This window comes from Crinia signifera, chromosome 6, assembly GCF_055691185.1.
Source record: "Crinia signifera chromosome 6, ASM5569118v1, whole genome shotgun sequence".
Classification (NCBI taxonomy): domain Eukaryota; kingdom Metazoa; phylum Chordata; class Amphibia; order Anura; family Myobatrachidae; genus Crinia; species Crinia signifera.
The window spans coordinates 241,085,426-241,106,410 of record NC_139222.1 but is presented as its reverse complement, the minus strand read 5'-3'; the positions used below and the strand labels follow the sequence as shown (position 1 = coordinate 241,106,410).

The 20,985-nt window shown below is 45.9% G+C and overlaps 1 protein-coding gene across 4 annotated transcripts in view; it reads right to left on the bottom strand.

The window, feature by feature from the left end:
- PLEKHA1 (pleckstrin homology domain containing A1) overlaps positions 1 to 20,985 on the bottom strand; it is an 80,591-nt gene that overhangs the window by 11,718 nt on the left and 47,888 nt on the right. For all 4 annotated transcript variants that reach the window (XM_083149194.1, XM_083149196.1, XM_083149195.1 and 1 more), the window contains 2 exons: positions 12,231 to 12,328; positions 1,342 to 1,473 (listed from right to left, as the gene is read on the bottom strand). In XM_083149194.1, the coding sequence (XP_083005320.1) occupies positions 1,342 to 1,473; positions 12,231 to 12,328 (230 nt within the window). The remainder of the gene's footprint in view (positions 1 to 1,341; positions 1,474 to 12,230; positions 12,329 to 20,985) is intronic.

Sequence of the window (20,985 nt, the reverse complement as noted above, 5' to 3'; positions counted from 1 at the left end):
TACATCATTTTTAGCATAGCCAAATAGCAATACTGTAGCATAGCATGCTGGGATATGTAGTTCAACAACAGCTGGAGTGTCAAGGTTAGCCATCACTGTTTTAGGTAAAAAAAAAAGGGAACTGTAGAACAATTTGAAGAAAAACATATAGTGCCAACTCTTAAGGTGGCCATACACACGCAGATTTATCTTCAGATCTGGCTGGTTGGAACAAAGTCCTGGTTATGGATGAGAGCAAATGACAGTTGACCATTTGCTTGGAAATGCTGGAAAACTGTCACTCATCCATAACCATGTTTTTGTCCCAACCAGCCAGATCTGAAGATAAATCTTACTAGTGTATGGGCACCTTAAGGTTGGGGAGACATTGGATATTGTCACAAGGTCGACTCAATGAAGGTCGACTGGGCTTAGAGCAACATGGCTAAGGTCATCAGGGTCAGAAGGTCGACAGTCAAAAGGTGGACAGGTGGTATTTCATACCCTAGCATCCATACCGCATGGCAGGAGAATACAATAGTGTGCCGAGCACAGCGAGCCCTGCGGGGGAACACTATACAATTAGACGTGTCTATGTAGACATTCGGGGGGGGATTGACTTTTGACTTTCAACCTTCCCATTGTGCACTACCGGCCTTAGCCATGTCGAACTATTTCAGGTGTCGACTAAAGCCATGTCGTCCTTCATTAAGTAGACCGTATGACCCATACCCCAACGGGTCGACCTTGCTGACTGATCGGTAAGACTTTACTAGTCAATAGCTGCTGCAGACGACCTATTGCGGGCTCAGCAGCATTCCACATATACACATCCAGAATGAACACAGAAACATAGAATTTAACAACAGAAATAGACTAGGAGACATATCTAGTATACCCCTTTCTAAAATCATATTGTTACACTGTCCCCGTGGATGTATTTCTGATCAGTATTGCAGCAGCAGGCATGAGGCTCCCTGCGGCATTACCAAATGTGTGCTAGAACTGCTACTTTTATGCAGGAAGTGCTAAACCATAATGAACACCATGGGAACCAACTGAGACTTCATGGTGATGGCCTACGCATGGGACAGAACTGAAAAGATTAAACTCTAGATCTGTTGCTAGACACTGCATAGATGTTTTGAGAGCTGAAACAATATCTAGCCCATCGGATCACAGGGAAGAAGGGACATCACTGAGGTCCTCTATATGCCACTGCTTCATAATGCAGAAACAGTGTGAACATTGGTTCAGCCCATCGCATGGATGCCACCACTATGAGACAGAGGCAGATGCACCACCGTCATACCGGAGACCCTGCAGCAATACACCCTGGTGAACAACACATAGCGCTCTCACCTGTGTTGGTGTTATAATTGGAACACCCCCAACTATTTCCGTCCTATAAGAGATCTGCTTTTTGTTGCCTGCATTTTCATACTGGTGTTGTGCATTGTCAGCGGGACATGGCTGGTCACAATTTTTTGGTACCTACAAAAGAAAAGAAAAAAAACAGGAGAATTCAATATGTGCCTGAATAACTATACACATGTGAAGAAAGAAGAGAAAAGAAAGAGAAAAGAAATGTCTGCAGCATAGATTCCCTACACGTGAAATACTAACTAGTACACACTGATTTATCAAAGCTGAATCAGTGGCGTAGCAATAGCCTCGCAGGCTTTGAGTCCCTGGTTGGCTTGTGGGCACTCTGGCTATAGCTGGACCTGCAGATACTTGTCTATGGTCCTGTCGCCCCTGCTCCCACTATACATGTCTGTTCCACAAGAAGAGACCGACCCGGTGATGGCAGCCAGGAGAGTTATCCCCTGATAATGAGCAGGAGATGTTGTCAGTAGCTGTATTATTATTATGATTCTCAAAAAAACACATTGAGGACGAGGGGGTGGGAGGGTCTGGGGGATGGGTGTATCAGATCCACTCGGAGTGGACCGAATTAGTTCTCCCAGACGATTTTGGGGGTTTGCACATATGCAATTCCCAGTCGCTCCAGGATGGGAGGGCAGGGGGGGTACACAGAAGATCACCCAGCGATTCAGGGGCGTGCCCACTAAACGTGCCCATAAAAACACTGGGTGGACCCCTGCAAACATAGGTGTGTCAATCGAATAATTGCTCTCCCGTTCGGCTGCATGCGAGCAGATGTGTATGTGAACGCAACCGCTCGCATGCGGGAGGAGGAAGGGGGGGGGGGGGTACCTGCTTGATAGGTTGCAAATATACCCAGTCTAGCAAACATCTCTGAATCAGGCCCTAATTTCAGTCTAGAACAAATAGGTTACAGAAACAATGCCCGAACTGCATACTGTATATAGTATATACACAAAAAGCTTTCTTTTTATGTGTCTGTATTATAATGTTTGCAAAGATGCATTTCATGAGGTTTATCAAGTACATTTAACCCACGGAACACAACCTTTCCATTTGTGATAACACAGCAGAGATTTTAAAACAAATGAAGGACATTGAATGCCATGGAGTTGTGCTACACAATTTGTATACAGTATCTACAGGTTGCCAAACTTTGATCTGCTGGGAGCGTTATGGTCTGTGCCAGTTATTCTCCATGACATAAAGCACATGAGAGGAGTAATTCTCTGGCTGCGGCTACACTGGGCGTCCTGTAACTTGCTAGGTGTGCTCTTAGGTAAAATAAACGCAAGCCGCTGAGAGCACGGAGCGGTCATAAAAGCCACATCCAACGTTCCACTCACATCGCTCTGCAATTAGTACGAGACTTGTCTCTGCAACTCAACCAAGGGCTCATAAGAAAGTGATTATTCTGCAGCCAATGACGTGTGTGTGGGAGGGCAGAGGGTTTCTGGCAGGAAGCCGAGCCTCCCACAGCTCTGAGCTTTTAATAGGCATCACTTCATGTCTCGAGATGGGAGCTAAATACAAAGACCGTCCTCTGCATTATGAGCGTACTGTAGAAACCGTTCCATGGGCCACTTCCTGTGCAAGCCGATCAGAGGAACATTTCACTTTTATTAATGCTTATACTAGATCTTATAATAGATGTTAATCATGAAGGCTAGGAAAGGGAACATTCAGCTAATGGTGCTGATCACAACTTCCTTATTTTCATTCAAGTCAAATTGATGTAAATGATCTTATTTTTGGCACCGCAAAGTGCTCTAATTTGTGCATTAAAAAAATAGGTTTTAATAATTAATTTACACCATTTATCAAAAAAGGTCCTAAATAATAATGCTAATGGATTAGATCTGAACATATAAAGATGCATACACATTTAGGGATTCGTGGCACCGCCGATATGGTCACCGTTATTGGAAGCTCTCCCGGGCAAATGATAATCGGGCATACACGGTAAATTATATCAATAACAAAATCGTTCAGTGATGTCATCAGGTCCCTACTCAGTCATGCGATTCTTGATGAATGGTCAATGTTGACCATGTGCACTATAACACTACACTAATGAGACAACCTGGGTTAGATGTATTAAACAGTGTAAAGATTGGAGAAGTGTTCAAGTGAAGAAGCTGCAAATAGCAACCAACCAAGTTCTACCTATCATCTGATGGAATGTACTTTACACTGTAAATGCTACCTCAAAGTGGATTGGGTGCTAAAGGTATCCTCTCCGGTACTTGAAGTATCTTCCCCCCGGTATCTTTATTTGTCTCGCTTAAGTTTATTGTAATTTTATAAAGAAGTGTATTGATAAATTATTGATCATTTTATTTATTTATATGGCGCTACAAGGGTTCCACAGTGACTAGCAAAGTACAATGACCGCAATGCTCTCTCCCCATCATATCTAATAAAGGGATTTTTGTAAGGACTTACCGTTCGAATCCCTTTCTCTGATATGGTCCTGGTGACACAGCTCCACATTGGAATGTAGGAGGGTCCGTAGGAGCCAGGCACCTATCCTAAAGCTTTTGGAGGGTAGGCTCCTCCCTTCTGCATCCCAGACTCCTCAGTTCAATCTTTCAAAGCCACTGGAATACATTAACTCAGTACAAACGCCTGCACATATTATATGCACAATTTTAAAAATAACTTTTCAACCATATATAACATGAAACATCATGAACACTGGCATACTTACTGAGCGCAAGGGAGGGATCGCTGTGTCACCAGGACCATATCAGAGAAAGGGAATCGAACGGTAAGTTCTTACAAAAATCCCTTTTTCTCTTTCAATGGTCCTGGTGACACAGCTCCACATTGGGACGTTCCAGAGCCGGTCCTTTGGGTGGGTACGCTCAGGTCTGCAGCTCTCATCACTGCTCGCCCGAATGATGCGTCCTCCGACGCGAACTCATGCAACCTATAGAATTTGGCAAAAGTGTGAACAGATGACCAAGTGGCAGCCCTGCAAACCTGCTCAGCTGTGGCCCCATGTCGAACCGCCCAAGAGGTGGCGACCGACCTGGTGGTATGCGCATTAATCCTGGCCGGCACAGGCCTACCAACCTTAGTATATGCAAAGGCAATAACAGAACGCAACCACCTAGCAATGGTCTGCTTAGAGGCAGGCCAACCAATCTTGTGCACATCATACAACACTAGCAAAGTGTCAGTCTTCCTGACACCCTTCACCGTGTCCACATAAATGCGCAAGGCGCGCACAACATCCAAATTCCTCAATTTGTCACTTTTTCTTGAACCCTCTGGGGGTTGAAACACAGGCAGAACTATCTCCTGATTTAGATGAAAAGCAGAGACTACTTTTGGCAAAAATTGGGGTACTGTTCGAAGAACAGCCCTGTCATCATGAAAAATAAGAAAAGGAGACTTGCATGACCACGCTCCCAACTCTGATACTCTCTTTGCTGACGCAACAGCCAACAAAAATACAAGCTTCTATGTAAGGAACTTAAGGTCAGCCGACCTCAGCGGCTCAAAAGGTGCCTTTTGAAGACACTCCAGTACCAGCGATAAATCCCATGGAGCCACTGGTTGCTTGTAGGGGGGTTTCAATCGTGAAACCCCTTGCAGGAAAGCTTGCACCTCCGGTAGCAATGCTATCCTTTTCTGAAAATAAATCGACAAGGCCGATATCTGTACCTTGAGTGACTGAAGACTTAACCCAGACTAGAAGCCATCCTGCAAAAACTCCAGCAATTTAGAAAGTCGAAATTGCAATGTGTGCGACTTCTGCCTTTCACACCACCTAATATAGGTCTTCCAGACCCTATAATAGTTAGCCGAAGACACTGACTTCCTAGCTTTAACCATGGTGTTAACCACAGCCTCCGAGAACCCCTTATTCTTCAAGATGGTGGTATCAATAGCCAAGCCGTCAAATTTAGCAGAGCTGAATCCAGGTGTAAGAACGGCCCTTGGCTTAACAGGTCTGACCTCAGAGGTAGACGCGACGAGTCCACAGACAATCTCTAAAGCCTCAAGTACCAGGACCTCCTTGGCCAATCTGGGGCCACTAGAATCACCGGAATTCCTTGAAACTGGACTCTTTCCAATACCCTCGCCAGCATTGGAAACGGCGGGAAGACATAAAGCAGATTCCCCTCCCAGGGGATAGTCATTGCATCCACTGCTTCGGCTCATGGATCTCTCGTCCTGGCATAGAAACTGGGCACCTGATGATTGACCCTTGATGCCATCAGGTCCACATCCGGAGTTCCCTACTTCAATGTAAGCTGAAGAAATACCTGTGGGTTCAGGCTCCATTCCCCTTCCAGCAGCTCCTCCCTGCTCAGGAAATCGGCCTCGATATTCTCCACCCCTGGGGTGAATATCGCTGACAACACTGGAACATTCACTCAAAGAAAATCCGGGAAACCTCCCACATGGCCAGCTTGCTGCGTGTGCCTCTCTGGTGATTCAGGTATGCCACAGCCGTGGCGTTGTCGGTCTGAATCCTCAAAGGAAGGCCCTGCAATCTTTCTCCTGCCAGAGATATCACTTTCCACACAGCCTGCACTTCCAGGATGTTGATCGGCAAGGCAGACTCCTCCGAGGTCCATAAGCCCTGAAGGCGTAGATCCAAAACCACCGCCCCCAGCCCCTGAGACTGGCGTCGGTAGTCACTAACACTATGTGCTCTGACTTCATGGTGTGAGTATTTCCTGACCAAGACGTCAGAATGTCCCACTGAAACACTCCAGAGTGGAACCTGGCAAACTGTAGCGTCTCGAAAGTCACCACCATTTTCCCCAACAGTTTGAGACCCCTCCAAACCGATGGACTCTGAGGCCCCAGGATCTCCCGCACCAAGGTGGCTATGTCCCTGGCCTTTGTTTCAGGCAGAAATACCCGATGTAGATGGGTATCCAGGACAACCCCCAGGAACTGGATTCTCTGTGACGGCACAAGCTGAGACTTTTGTAAGTTTAAAAGCCATCCGTGAGTCTGCAAAAAACTTGGCCTCTGCCAAGTGACTCTGCAACTTCTCCGCCGACTCTGCTTTGAACAGCAGGTCGTCTACATACTGAATCACCGTGATCCCTTTCAGGCGGAGAGCAGCCGCCATTACAGACATAATTTTCTGAAATTGCAAATGCAGGTCTCCTATCGCAAACCTCAAGAGAGCCTGATGCTCCGGATGGATAGGGACGTGGAGATATGCGTCCTGAACATCCATGGACGCCAAAAATTCTCTCTGGTCCAAGCTTAGCAGCACAGACCATGGAGATTCCATCCAATCTACTCACAGATGGAGATTCTGGCTTGGGCACCAAAAACAGTGTGGAAAAAAAGCCTTTATTTCCACTCCGCTCGAGGGACCGGGATCACCACACCCTTCTCAAAGAGAGATTGAGCCGCCCCCAAAAGAGCAGCCCGGAGCCGAGACACCTTTGGTAGTGGTGTAGGAATATATCTTCTCGGAGGAAGACCTTTGAAGGGAATTCTGTAACCCTGGAATATAATGTCCAACACCCAAGGATTCCGGCCCAACAATGCCCAAGCGTCCCTGAACCATCTCAGACGCCCCCCCCACTCTGACCACCGCCGGGATAATTCCCGGGTAGCCATGCTGAGGGCTTGTCCTCACCTTTGGTGCTTGGTTTCTTATTAAAGGAACCAAACTTTGACATAGGGGCCTTGCCCCTGGAGGACTGAAATCTTCCCCTAAAGGACTGTCCACGAAAGGACGCACCCCCTCTAGGGGAGGGCCGAAAGGACGGCCTAAAAGCAGAAAACCTTGAGGCCTGTTTTGCTGCAGGAGCCGGCAAGAAGGTACTTTTGCCTCCCGTGGCCTGCTTAATAATCTCTTCCAGCTCTGAACCAAACAACAGCTTTCCTTTAAAAGCTAAAGCCTCTAAGGCCTTTTTAGATTCATTATCCGCTTCCCAGGCTTTAAGCCAAAGCACTCTCCTGGCATTGACAGACACTGTCGAAACTCTGGAAGCCATTTTGAGAGCTTCCTCCTCCGCCTCAAGCACATACTCCGCAGCTGCTTTAAGCTTCTCAGCAAGCAGCAACACACATGGATCAGCATGTAAAATTGTACACAGGTCATTGGCCCACACAATCATGGCCTTAGAGACCCAGGCTGATGCTATAAGCTGGCATACAGTGAAGCCTACCCCCTCAAATATTGCCTTGAGGTTACCTTCCAGCTTTTTGTCTACGGGGTCCTTAAATGCTGCCCCCCCCCCCCCCCCTGGACAGGTAGCACCGTGGCTTTAGAAAGCCGAGCCACAGAAGCATCCACCACCAGAACTTTTTCCCAGAGGTCTGCATGAGCCTCAGGCATGGGGTATAGACTTAAGAATCTCTTAGGCATCTGCAGCCTTTTATCAACCGTTTTCCAAGCCCCTTCCAATAGATCCTGTAAACCTTCATCCGCAGGGAAGGTAACAGTCTCCTTACGCTGCCGTTTAAAAACACTCTTTGCAGGAGTTTTATCCTCCTCAGACAAATTCAAAGCCTGTTTAACAGCAGTAATCAAGTCCTCCACCCTTGAGGCTGAGGACTCTTCAGAATCATCACCCTGATCCCAGGGGATGTCTGTTTACTCTCCCTCCTCATCAGCAACAAGCAATGGCACTGAATAAGACCTTTTAGGGGTCTCCACAGTATCACCATCAAATCTGTCTAACAAATCATTAAACCTGCTGATCCCTCTAGCAGTATCCTGCATGACCTGTAAGAAGCCAGGATCTGCCTGGGTCAGAGGCAAGGAGCCAGACGACTGCTGAGATGATGATATAGGTCTCGGGGAAGCTACCCACACATGACTGTCTGTCCAGCAATTGCACTAAGGCATTAACAGACCTGCCCAGGGCACTGGCCCACGCAGGTTCCGATTGCTCTACCCTCTGGGGTTCACTCCCCATGGGTCTCACAGCAGCGCAAGTAATACACAAGCCCCCCTTGGCCATCTGCTCAGGGACAAAATTCAGTGTACAAACACTGCAAGCGCTCAATGCATTAAGGGCTCCCTCCCCCAAAGCCACAGACTGTTGCTCAGACATGATGTTCTACAAATAACACAGTCACAGCGCACACTGTACAGGCGTTTTATACAGAGCCAAAGTACTCAGTCACTTATCTGTCTGAAGCCTTCAGAAGTGGGGAAACGATGCCCAGGAAATCCAATCACTCTGCCAGGATCTGTCAGCCAGCTCAGCTCCGCTGCAAGCGTTCCGAATGGTGCCAAAACAGAGTGAGGGAAGAGACCAAGTCCATGCTGCTGCGGGGTCCGTGGCTTTTGGCGCCAACCACCCCCAGACAGCCGCTCCCATTGCAGGATCTCCAAGTTCCAGTGTCTCCCCCTCTGCTGGGGACCACTTGGAAGATGCCTGTAACACACCGCTGTCCTCTCATATAGGAGCTCAGTGTGTAAGCTCCGCAGAAAATGGCCGCCGCCATCACGGAGCGCCTGTCCCCCCATGATCCCCACCTAGCGTGAAGCCGGTTTCAGAGCGCTCCGGAGCCCAGGCAGCTTCTTAATAGAAGCTGTAAGCGCTGCACAGGGAGACCGGACAGCGTCTCCCCTGTGCACAGTGAGCTGACAGGACGCGCTTCTGTCAGCTCCTGCTGCGCTGTCAGTGTGAGGATTCAGTGAGAATCCTCACACTGTGCCTACCTAGCTAGTGTAAAAGTTAATAAAATAAAAAACTAACTAACTCTAATCCTTCGGCTGTTCCGGCAGCCCTTTAGAATAGCACCCACTCCAGTGGGCACCTAACACGAATATAGGAGTCTGGGATGCAGAAGGGAGGAGCCTACCCTCCAAAAGCTTTAGGATAGGTGCCTGGCTCCTACAGACCCGCCTACATCCCAATGTGGAGCTGTGTCACCAGGACCATTGAAAGAGAAACAGTATTTCACAAGAGCTCTGCTTGTTAGGATACTGTAGCCAGGGCACGGGGATTTCTCAGAACAATAGGGACTACTTTGCATTACTCAAATGTATTATCTGAAAAAAGATTATTTGAATAAGTCCAGGTAAAGCCGACCCACAGAGTATTACCTTCACCTCTCTACAGGTTTTTTTTACCTTCCAATTGGGGGTTAGGATCATCTAGTCGACCATAGCTAGGTCGACAAGCATTGGGTAGACACCACTAAGTCGACATGGGTCGACACAGTCGACCTGGACACAGTATGAAGTGCAACGCATCCCCTTCGGGCACGGTGCCTCAATACGCTCGGCACACTATTTTATTCTCCCACCACGCCCTAGTGGATGGTAGGGCATGAAATACCGCCTATCGGCACATGTCGGCTCAAAAAAGAGTGACCTTTTGACTGTCGACCTAGCCCATGACGACCTAATATCATGTCGACCTATTATTGCGTGGGTTTCTTTAGGGTACTCCAGTTTCCTCCCACAATCCAAAACTATAGCAGTAGGTTAATTGGCTCCCGCCAAAAATAAACCCTAGCGTGAATGTGTGCGCGTGTACATGTGGTAGGGAATATAGATTGTAAGCTCCACTGGGGCAGGGACTGATGTGAATGGCCAAGTACAGCGCTATGGAATATGAAAGCGATATATAAATAACTGATAATAAATAAAGAATATGTTTCTGGAAAATTCTTCCTGATCATTCAGTGTCTACAGCCAATATGCATGCTCCCATGGGCGTTGGTGTTATCGCACGCGGTCCCGGGCAGTATAAGGAAGGACGGATCCAGGCATTTCATCGTAAAAGTGCGCACCGTGAATAAGGTATTTTTGTATGTTGGTTGCAGTATTGTCTGGATAAAATTCCCAGAAATTGTACATGGCCAAAACAATAAAAATGTGATACGTTTAAGTCAGATTTGCCCCCCCCAAAAAGGTGGGCAAATCTCCCGGATACCAGCCCCCGTGGCAGCGTTAATCCGGGGGGGGGGGGGTGTCGTGTCATTTAGCCCTGCCCTCAAATTGCGGAATTTGCAGTGCTGGGGGGCTGGGATTGATGACATCTACATCAGGCCCCGCCCCCCGAAGTGCTGCTGACAGTCTCCCTCTGGCTTTATAAGTAGGCAACCCTGGTTTAAGTGGGATGCAATATTAGAGCTTCAAAGAAAGAACACATTGTGATAGCTTGAATATCAATGTTACAGAGCAAGCATAACAAAAAATAAGCGATGCAAGATGATATAGCATACATTTTCCATGTGACTGGTGGAGCAGACTTTATTGCATTGCTCAGCAAGATATACCACAATAAACCGGAGGTGGCATCATTGCATTGCTTATACTTAACATTGTGCTCCTCTGACCAATCTATAAACCTGTGATAGAACTGACCACTCCAGTGTACCCGTCTGCCTCACATTTATCCCATTCCCCTCTTCCTTCCACGTGTTGAGCGGGACCCGCTGGCGGCGCATTTCAGCCCTGCACAGCACCAGCATCAGGGCTGACTTAACACCGCTTACAGTCTGTGTCTCCAGCACACGCTCCCTCCTTTCTCTTCAGCAGTGTGACGGTGTGTCAGTCATACCTCCCGTCTGCTCATTGAAGACGAGAGGTTACAGCTGACACTCTGCACTTAACTTATTCACCCCCTCTGATGATTGCCTCATTTCAGTTATACGTTTTGCAGAAATGATTCATTTAAGGAAATCCTTTTCATGTACTAACCGCTTGATTATTTACATCATATATACAAACACTGTGCAATCATCCTAATACCCTAGGGTCACTTTTGAACATTTGTTTTCACAGTTGTGGTTATATGTCTGCTAAATCTACAAATTGATTATAAACAATAGATGCAATTTGTATTAACTCAGCAGATTAGATTTACAGCACAAATACTTCTAACACCACAACTGTCAATCATTGTTCAGAGCTTCTGAGATAATGTTACTTTGCATCATATATTTCTCCAATATTGAGTTTTAATATTTGGATACGTATGTTTCCTATGCATGTAACTATTCACCACTTTTGTTACATCCTGTGTAGGAGAGACTTTCTGGTAGCGTATTTCAGTCCTGCAATGCTGTTGCACCGGGGCTGACCTAACACTACACACAGAAGTGTCCTCTTTACACCTACCTTTTTTTCTATCGGTGTGTCAACTTCTCACCCTCCGTCCGCTCAATTTTGAAGACGTTGGGCAGCAGAAAGAATTGAATCTAAAAACACTGTACTTCTCTTTTCCCGTCTCTCTTTGGATACCTTGTGTGTTCTGCTATAATACTCTAACAGTGGTTATCTAACAGCTTATTACCACTAATTATCCCTAGGCTAACGGGTATTATTGTTCTTTTACCTTGAATCTAATCATAAATAAAATTACAACTATTTAACACACTGGACGTGTCTACAACTGTCCTATTTAAGGACACAACTTAACCATACACCAACAGTGTATGTTAAACAAACAACACCACCAACTACTACTATTATATAGATATAACATACTAAATATCCAGTAGAATTATTCTTTGCTTATAATCCTAGAAGTATATATTCTCTCATTTTTTTACGATAAATTGTATAGGTTGTGAAGCTATTTTAGCCATTATTTTAGATAAAAATTGGCATTAAAAGTTAAGTTTTATTACACTCATCATTACATATTACATAAAAGTGTGCATCCCACAAGAAATCTCTTCTGTGAACGGCTGCCTACCGCTTGTTGTCAGCCGATTCTCCCTCCTGAGTATCCAATCTATAAACCTTCAACACAATAGTCCGCCTGACAAATTGTGCCTACAACTTCGTTACCAAAACGCAGTAATTTGTGTAAAAAGGTTTTAAAATGATTTGAGTCTAATCAGCAGACGGTAAAGACATTGGAGCTAGGTATTAAACCATAGGAGGGAGTGATTGCAATACTCACTGTAATTTTGGTAGCAGTGTTGAGGACATTCACCCATTCCACTAGGTCTTGCTGATCATTGGCTTGCAGAAAGTATTTCCTCATGCCGGCATTCATTACTGGAAGTGAACAGAAAGGTTGTTTCAGTGCTACAGTCTTTCAAAGTATAGCATCATTAATAGCCTTTTAATGTATATAGGATCATTATTATAGTTATTAAAGTTATTTATATAGTGCACACATTCTGCAGCGTTTTACAGAGAACATTCACATCAGTCCCTGCCCCAGTGGAGCTTAGAATCTATATTCCCGACCACATGTACATGCACACATAGTTTCTAGGGTTAATTTAGTTGGGAGCCAATTAACCTACCAGTTTTTTTTTTATTTTGAATGTGGGGGGAAACCGGAGTACCCGGAGGATAACCCTTGCAAGCACGTGGAGAACATACAAACTCCACACAGTTAGGGCCATGGTGGAAATCATACTCATGACCTCAGTGCTGTGAGGCAGTAATGCTAACCATTACACCGTCCGTGCTGCCCACCATGAAATATGACACTGCTCATCACCTATATGGGGTAATTCAAGTGTTTTGCATGCGGACAGCCATTCGATGGCACCCAAGGGAATTTAAGTGCTGCTCCGTTCAGCAGATCACAGCTGCGGGCACTGACATTACTATTCTGTTCTGTTATTTTGACGGGCTGGTACCTAGCAGAAAAATAAACAAGCAAAAAAAAGCCCCAAGTTAGATAATCCTCCTCATGTTTACGGTTGTAGTATGAGACACCGCACAGAACATTTTAAATATAGAAACTTATTAAATCCTTCTAGTCTTTGTGCAGGAAAAGTTGACTTGGAGTCATGTTCTGGGGATTGATGGTATAGCATACAATTTCAGTTACACCTCAGTGAAGACTAATGATTTCCTGTAGGTAATGGATGCAAACCACTTCAAAGGGGTGATTTAATAGGAGAGACATTTCAAGCATCCCCTTGTGCTTGGCAGCTAGACGGCATAACATCTGCAGCCAGGTGCATTGTCATAGAACATCTCAGACTGGAATAGTGGTGTCTGTCAATGAGTCATTGGACTGCAGCAGCCAGGGATTCTGGGTAGGAATACAATTGTTTGCTTCTATGTCAGGGCTTGACAAATTTCTTTCAAATCTAGGAGCCAGGATGAAAAAAGTAGGAGCCACATGCTTGATACCAGGGGTTGCATGCGGTGCCATGGGGTTAATATGCTTGTTGCTATGGAGAATAATCCCTTCTCCTCCCTGCCTTTAACATCCGCTGTAACAGCCAGGCAGAGAAGTCATCAATCCAGCCGGCTGTATGAGAGCAGGTCTCCTGCGCAGTGGCGTAACTATAAATTTTGCTCGCTCCACATGGCAACAGTGAAATTAAATTATATATATATCCCTTACCCCTGACGTATCTCTCCCGCTGAGGCCATACCCCTGATGCAGTTCTCTCCCTGATGCCATACTCAATGCAGCTCAGCCCCTGATGCAGCCCCCCCATGCAGCTCACACACTTCAAATTCTTAACTCAACTAATGCATACATATTGTGCTGCAGCCTGCAGAGCTTCTACTCCTGACCCTGACACACACACACTGTGCTGAACCCTGCTACCCTCAGCAGCAGCTCCTCTGCTCCCTGGCTGGAGTAGAGGAGCTGCTGCTGGGAGTGGAGGAGTGTCTAAGCAGCCCCAGTCTAGAATCACCCAGCGCTCAGCACAGAGCAGGCACAATGTGCTAGGAGCTTGAGCGTTACTGCAGGGATGTGGACCCGGACCTGCAGTGCAAATTACAGAATTACATTGCTTCCAGCTTCTAAGCACATGAACTCTTACGGCCCCCACACACTAGTCCGATTTGGCCTGTTTTCATCAGATTCCGATGGATCAGGCCGACTCAGCAGATGGACCGGCACTCTGTGCTGAGAGCTAGGTAACTTGCCCTGGTGCCTTCTCAGCTTTGTAGAAAAAGCAGGAAATACAGGAGGCTTGTGGAGCGGCACTCAGGTAGTAGATGTAGCAATAATCGACACTACAACGTCATCAGTTTCAACGTTTCAGTGCTCTATTTGGTACTTGTTTCCTAGCACGGCCACACCGATTCAGATCGGGGTGGTCGTGTCGGAAAAATCGGGTCGATCGCATCGCATGCGATTTGGTCGCATGCGATGCGATCGACGCGACCGACCGATTTTTCACCCGATTTTTTTCATTGAATCCAATGTAAATTGGGTCCCTGGGACCCAATTTTACATTGGATTCAATGAAAAGAATTCCCAACCCCCCCCAAATTTAAGCGCGTTAACCCCAGGCCACGATAGACGCCAACCCGAAGCGTGGCGAGCGCAGCGAGCCCGCGAGGGGCGGCGGTACGCGTCCTCCGACCTTTTCATGCCCTACTATCCACTAGGGCGTGGAGTGAGAATAGAATAGTGTGGCGAGCGCAGCGAGCCACCGAGCCCGAAGCGTGGCGAGCGCAGCGAGCCCCGCGAGGGGACGCGGATACCTTCACAGGTAAACGCGTCCCTTCGCGGGCTTCACAGGTGTCCGCGTCGCCACGGACACCTGTGAAGCCCGCAAGGGGACGCGTATAACTGTGAAGGTATCCGCGTCCCCTCGCGGGGCTCGCTGCGCTCGCCACGCTTCGGGCTCGGTGGCTCGCCACACTATTCTATTCTCACTCCACGCCCTAGTGGATAGTAGGGCATGAAAAGGTCGGAGGACGCGTACCGCCGCCCCTCGCGGGCTCGCTGCGCTCGCCACGCTTCGGGTTGGCGTCTATCGTGGGGCGACGACGGGGACATCTATAATGTGAAATGGGTCATATGGACCCATTTCACATTTTTTGACATTTTTACACCATTTCAATGTTAAAAAATTTTTTAACATTGAATCCTATGCAAAAATCGGGGGCATCGCGTCGGGACCAATGTTAATGGTCCCGACCGACGCGATGCCCCCGATATTTTACCTTTCCCGACAAGATTTCAATGTTAAAATATTTTTTAACATTGAAGTCTATGGAAATATCGGGGGCATCGCGTCGGTCGCGTCGGGACCAATGTTAATGGTCCCGACCGACGCGATGCCCCCGATATTGTGTCCTAGCCGGCAAAATGGACCTGATTTCAAAAGAAATCGGGTCCATCGTGGGTAATCGTGTCCCTTAATTAAGGGACACGATTACTCACGATTGTGGCCGTGCTAGGAAACAAGTACCCTCTATTTTATTGGCACTATTGTCGTTGTATCCTGACGATAGTGCCAATAAAATAGAGCACTGAAACGTTGAAACTGATGACATTGTAGTGTCGATTATTGCTACATCTACTACCTGAGTGCCGCTCCACAAGCCTCCTGTATATATATATATATATATATACACACACACAGAGACAATTAGGGCGGCACTCGCTGGATTTCAGAATGAAGAATAACTCCTGGACACAGGCAGTTCAGTTCAACGTTTCAATCTTTAAGCAGATTTTTTTCAAGAACAACAATACAAACTTACTCACCAAGTTTTAAAGACAAGTGATGCTGGAAAAGTGCCATAGCGTGCGTTGTTCCTCCCCCAGCGTTCAATCAGGCTGTCGCGCTGTGCGGAATGACGTAATACCGCCGCTCAGAGTGGTCAAACAGATTTCACTCCGTTAGGCTGCGCGTGCTACTGCGCATGTGCAAGCCTCTGCAATTGTGTCATCGGCAACCTACGTCAGTCAGGAAATCTCCTGTACTGATGTGTGCGCAACTGTGCGCTCGGGGACATGTACAGTCTCCCTTCAATGCCTGCCAAAAGGAACTGACACCAATGCACCAAAATATAGCAAGCAGGCAGCCTGAGGTCCCTTGCTGGAGGATTACAAAGGCACTATACAAAAAAAGTGATGAATAAAGTGAAAAAATAGTGACATACAAACATGGTCGACACTGTGTCGACACCTGACACCATACGCAAAAAAATTACAAAAAATGGTTTAAAAACACATATGATCCTGTGGAAGGATCCGAAATGGGTGACAGAGCCCTGTCAACCAAACACGACTATGGTTAATGACATATATAATAGAAAATTGGGCATATATAAGACACAAGTGACTTATGAAGATGCAGGCTAATAGATATAAAGATGACAAATAGCAGACAATGAAAAAACAAAAATACTAGCAACAGAAAGGGCAAAATATGCATTGGCTGTACAGGCTGTATAGAAAAAATATATATGCTGTGCACTCATGTCACCATAATAAATAGAACAACAAGGCAGCCTATGGTAAAGAGCCTATATGGCATAATGATCTCCCTGACTGTTGATGGCATCAAGTGCCTGAAAAGATGAGGGGGGAAAAAAAGGGCATCACTGGAAACAGGCAAAGGAGATTGACTCATTGAGACCCCACGGGGCCACTGAGTTCAGTTTATGAATCCAGAAGGTCTCTAATTGTAATAAAATCTTCTCTCTGTCTCCCCCTCTTTTGGACTTGGGTACGTGGTCAATTAATCTGTATTTTAGGGTGGCCAGTGAATGTTTGGCCTCGACAAAATGTCGGGCCACTGGTTGGTCTATTTCTTTGCCACTCAACGCTAATCTAATGGCGGAGCGGTGCTGACCTGCTCTTTCCCTAAACATACAGATGGTCTTCCCCACGTAAATGAGACTGCAGGGACAAGTGATCATATAGATCACAAAGCGGGAGGTGCACCCCAACACATGCTTTATGGGGAATTTTTTGCCAGATCTCGGATGAGTGAAGAAATGGCCAGTGTCTAGATGACTACACGTTGCACATCCCGTACAACGGTAGCATCCAGGCTTCCTGCTCAAGAAATTGGTTGGGGCTGTAGACCGACCCGATACATCGTTGTGCACCAACCAATTCTTGAGATTTTTCCCTCTTTTGTGGCCTATCATGAGTTTTGATGACTTCAGAGATTGTATGCCTGAGTCCGTATTAATTAAGGGCCAATGTTTTTTGGCTACTTTTTTGACAGTATTACTCATGGTACTGTATTCATTTACAAAAATCATGGTCTTGGACATGTCCTCAGTTTTCTTGCGGACTTGTTTAATTTCTTCTCTAGGTTTTTGAAACACTTTTTGTTTGGCTTTCTCAAGAGTCTTGGGACAATATCCTCTTGACATAAATTTCTCAGACATACTTTCCACCTCCTTAAGCGCCTCAGTGTCTAGGTTGGTGATCCGTCTCGCCCTAAGAAACTGCGAGTACGGGAGACCTTGAATGAGGGAGACAGGGTGGTGGCTACTGGCATGCAGTGCCACATTACAGTCAGTGGGCTTATGAAAGATTTTAGTAAAGAATTTATTTTCGTGCCATCTGATGTTAACATCAAGATAGTCAATGCTTTCATGACTGCACTGGTAAGTGAATTTAATATCGGAATGCATCTGATTAATTTCTGCCATGACTGCGTGGAAATTGGCGACATCACCATCCCATAGGACAATGATGTCGTCTATATATCTGTAGAAGAAGCGAGTATGTTGTGAAAAAGCATCATTGTCCAAGAACAGATTTTTTTCAATATCGAACATAAAAATGTTCGCCACAGACGGAGCCACGTGAGATCCCATTGCGCACCCCCGCAGCTGTCTGTAGAATGAGTTGTCAAAAAGGAAATAATTCCTGGTAAGCGTTTTCTCCAACAATTCTACAAACAGCTGAACGGGGGGGCCCTGGTACTCACTTTGTGTGGAAATAAATCTTCGTACACTCTCAATTCCTGCTGTTTGGGGAATACTGGTGTACAAAGATACTACATCTATAGTACACAATAATAATTTCTCAGGAAGTCCAGAGAGAGAGAACAGTTTTTCGAGAAGCATATTTGAATCTTTCAGAAAAGTTTCTTGCTTCTGTATCAGCGGTTGGACGTAGAAATCAAGATACTTTGAAATGGGACTATACAAGGAGTCCCTGGCCGAGATGATGGGTCGGCCAGGGGGAGCGACCAGGGACTTGTGTATCTTGGGAAGTGTGTATAACAAGGGGACTTTTGGATAGTCACATGATAGGTTATTTTGGACAGATTCAGAGATCCAACCATGCTGTGTCGCCATACATAGAATTCGATCCAGCTCAGTCTTGTACACATTAGTGGGGTCCTTGTCAAGCTTCTGGTAAACCGCTTTATCCGATAGCTGACGGTAGATCTCTTTTTTGTAGGTATCAGTGTCCTGGATAACCAGGGCACCCCCTTTATCTGCCGAGCGAAAGACCACCGAGTGGTCTTTGCTCAATGTTTGTAAGGCCGTGAATTCTTCCCGACTGAGGTTGTAATTGGTCGACTGACAATTTTTATGTGCTGTTGACACTTCATGGTCCAATATCCTCATAAAAGATTTAATAGATGGATTTAGAGAATTAGGTTCAAAGTTCGATTTTTTCTTTACAGGTTGAGGGTCATAGTTAGAAACACTAGGAGAGGCAGAGAAGTATTCTTTTAATTTGAGTCCTCTGTTAAGACGCCACATTTCTTGTTTCCACCCAAAAGGGTTGAATTTGTTGGTTGGACAAAATGTAAGTCCTTTATTTAATATTCTCTCTTCTGTGGAAGTCAAAGATCTGGAAGAAAGGTTGACAATTATGGTTTCTTCCCTTGCGTTCTTTTTGCGGACCCTCTGCCCTTGGCCCCCACGGCGGGTGCGCGCCCTCTGCCTGTGACCTTCTGGGCACGAGTTTCTACCCCTAAAGGGGGTTTACTTAGAGGGTTGTCCGATTGGCGATCTGACTCACTGTATGAGGAGTTTGATCCACTTGATTTTTCAAAGCGGTATCTCTGCCTGTACCTGCCCTCCCTTTTCTGTGTGGTATAATTGGATGGACCTCTGCCCGTTGCCCAAGTGTAGACTCTTTGTTCCTGGTAGTCTAAGTCCACTTTTAATAATTTCTCTTTTTTGTATTTGATAAGTTTTTGTCTGTATTCAGTAATCTGGGTATTGAGCTTTCCAATCCAATCTGTGGATGTGTCTTGTAAGAGAGTGGGCTTATGTAAGGATTCAAACGTTTTGATTTTTTCAGCGATACAAGCTACCTCCCTGGCTGACTCCTCTATGACTAAAAGGATCAGATCCAGGGAGCACTTGTTCAGTATCGCCACCCACTTTTTGCAAAACTCTATGTTGTTGCGTCCGATAGTGGGAACGTTTTTTATACGGAACCCCCGGGGTATTTTACGCTCCTTGTGGTAGTCTGTGAGTGTAACCCCATGCAAATAATAGTCCACCTCTTTCTTTTTAAGTTTCAATAAGTTGCCAAATAAATCAGTAGTAGGAGTGACACCCTCTAGATCACTCCTACTACTGATTTATTTGGCAACTTATTGAAACTTAAAAAGAAAGAGGTGGACTATTATTTGCATGGGGTTACACTCACAGACTACCACAAGGAGCGTAAAATACCCCGGGGGTTCCGTATAAAAAACGTTCCCACTATCGGACGCAACAACATAGAGTTTTGCAAAAAGTGGGTGGCGATACTGAACAAGTGCTCCCTGGATCTGATCCTTTTAGTCATAGAGGAGTCAGCCAGGGAGGTAGCTTGTATCGCTGAAAAAATCAAAACGTTTGAATCCTTACATAAGCCCACTCTCTTACAAGACACATCCACAGATTGGATTGGAAAGCTCAATACCCAGATTACTGAATACAGACAAAAACTTATCAAATACAAAAAAGAGAAATTATTAAAAGTGGACTTAGACTACCAGGAACAAAGAGTCTACACTTGGGCAACGGGCAGAGGTCCATCCAATTATACCACACAGAAAAGGGAGGGCAGGTACAGGCAGAGATACCGCTTTGAAAAATCAAGTGGATCAAACTCCTCATACAGTGAGTCAGATCGCCAATCGGACAACCCTCTAAGTAAACCCCCTTTAGGGGTAGAAACTCGTGCCCAGAAGGTCACAGGCAGAGGGCGCGCACCCGCCGTGGGGGCCAAGGGCAGAGGGTCCGCAAAAAGAACGCAAGGGAAGAAACCATAATTGTCAACCTTTCTTCCAGATCTTTGACTTCCACAGAAGAGAGAATATTAAATAAAGGACTTACATTTTGTCCAACCAACAAATTCAACCCTTTTGGGTGGAAACAAGAAATGTGGCGTCTTAACAGAGGACTCAAATTAAAAGAATACTTCTCTGCCTCTCCTAGTGTTTCTAACTATGACCCTCAACCTGTAAAGAAAAAATCGAACTTTGAACCTAATTCTCTAAATCCATCTATTAAATCTTTTATGAGGATATTGGACCATGAAGTGTCAACAGCACATAAAAATTGTCAGTCGACCAATTACAACCTCAGTCGGGAAGAATTCACGGCCTTACAAACATTGAGCAAAGACCACTCGGTGGTCTTTCGCTCGGCAGATAAAGGGGGTGCCCTGGTTATCCAGGACACTGATACCTACAAAAAAGAGATCTACCGTCAGCTATCGGATAAAGCGGTTTACCAGAAGCTTGACAAGGACCCCACTAATGTGTACAAGACTGAGCTGGATCGAATTCTATGTATGGCGACACAGCATGGTTGGATCTCTGAATCTGTCCAAAATAACCTATCATGTGACTATCCAAAAGTCCCCTTGTTATACACACTTCCCAAGATACACAAGTCCCTGGTCGCTCCCCCTGGCCGACCCATCATCTCGGCCAGGGACTCCTTGTATAGTCCCATTTCAAAGTATCTTGATTTCTACGTCCAACCGCTGATACAGAAGCAAGAAACTTTTC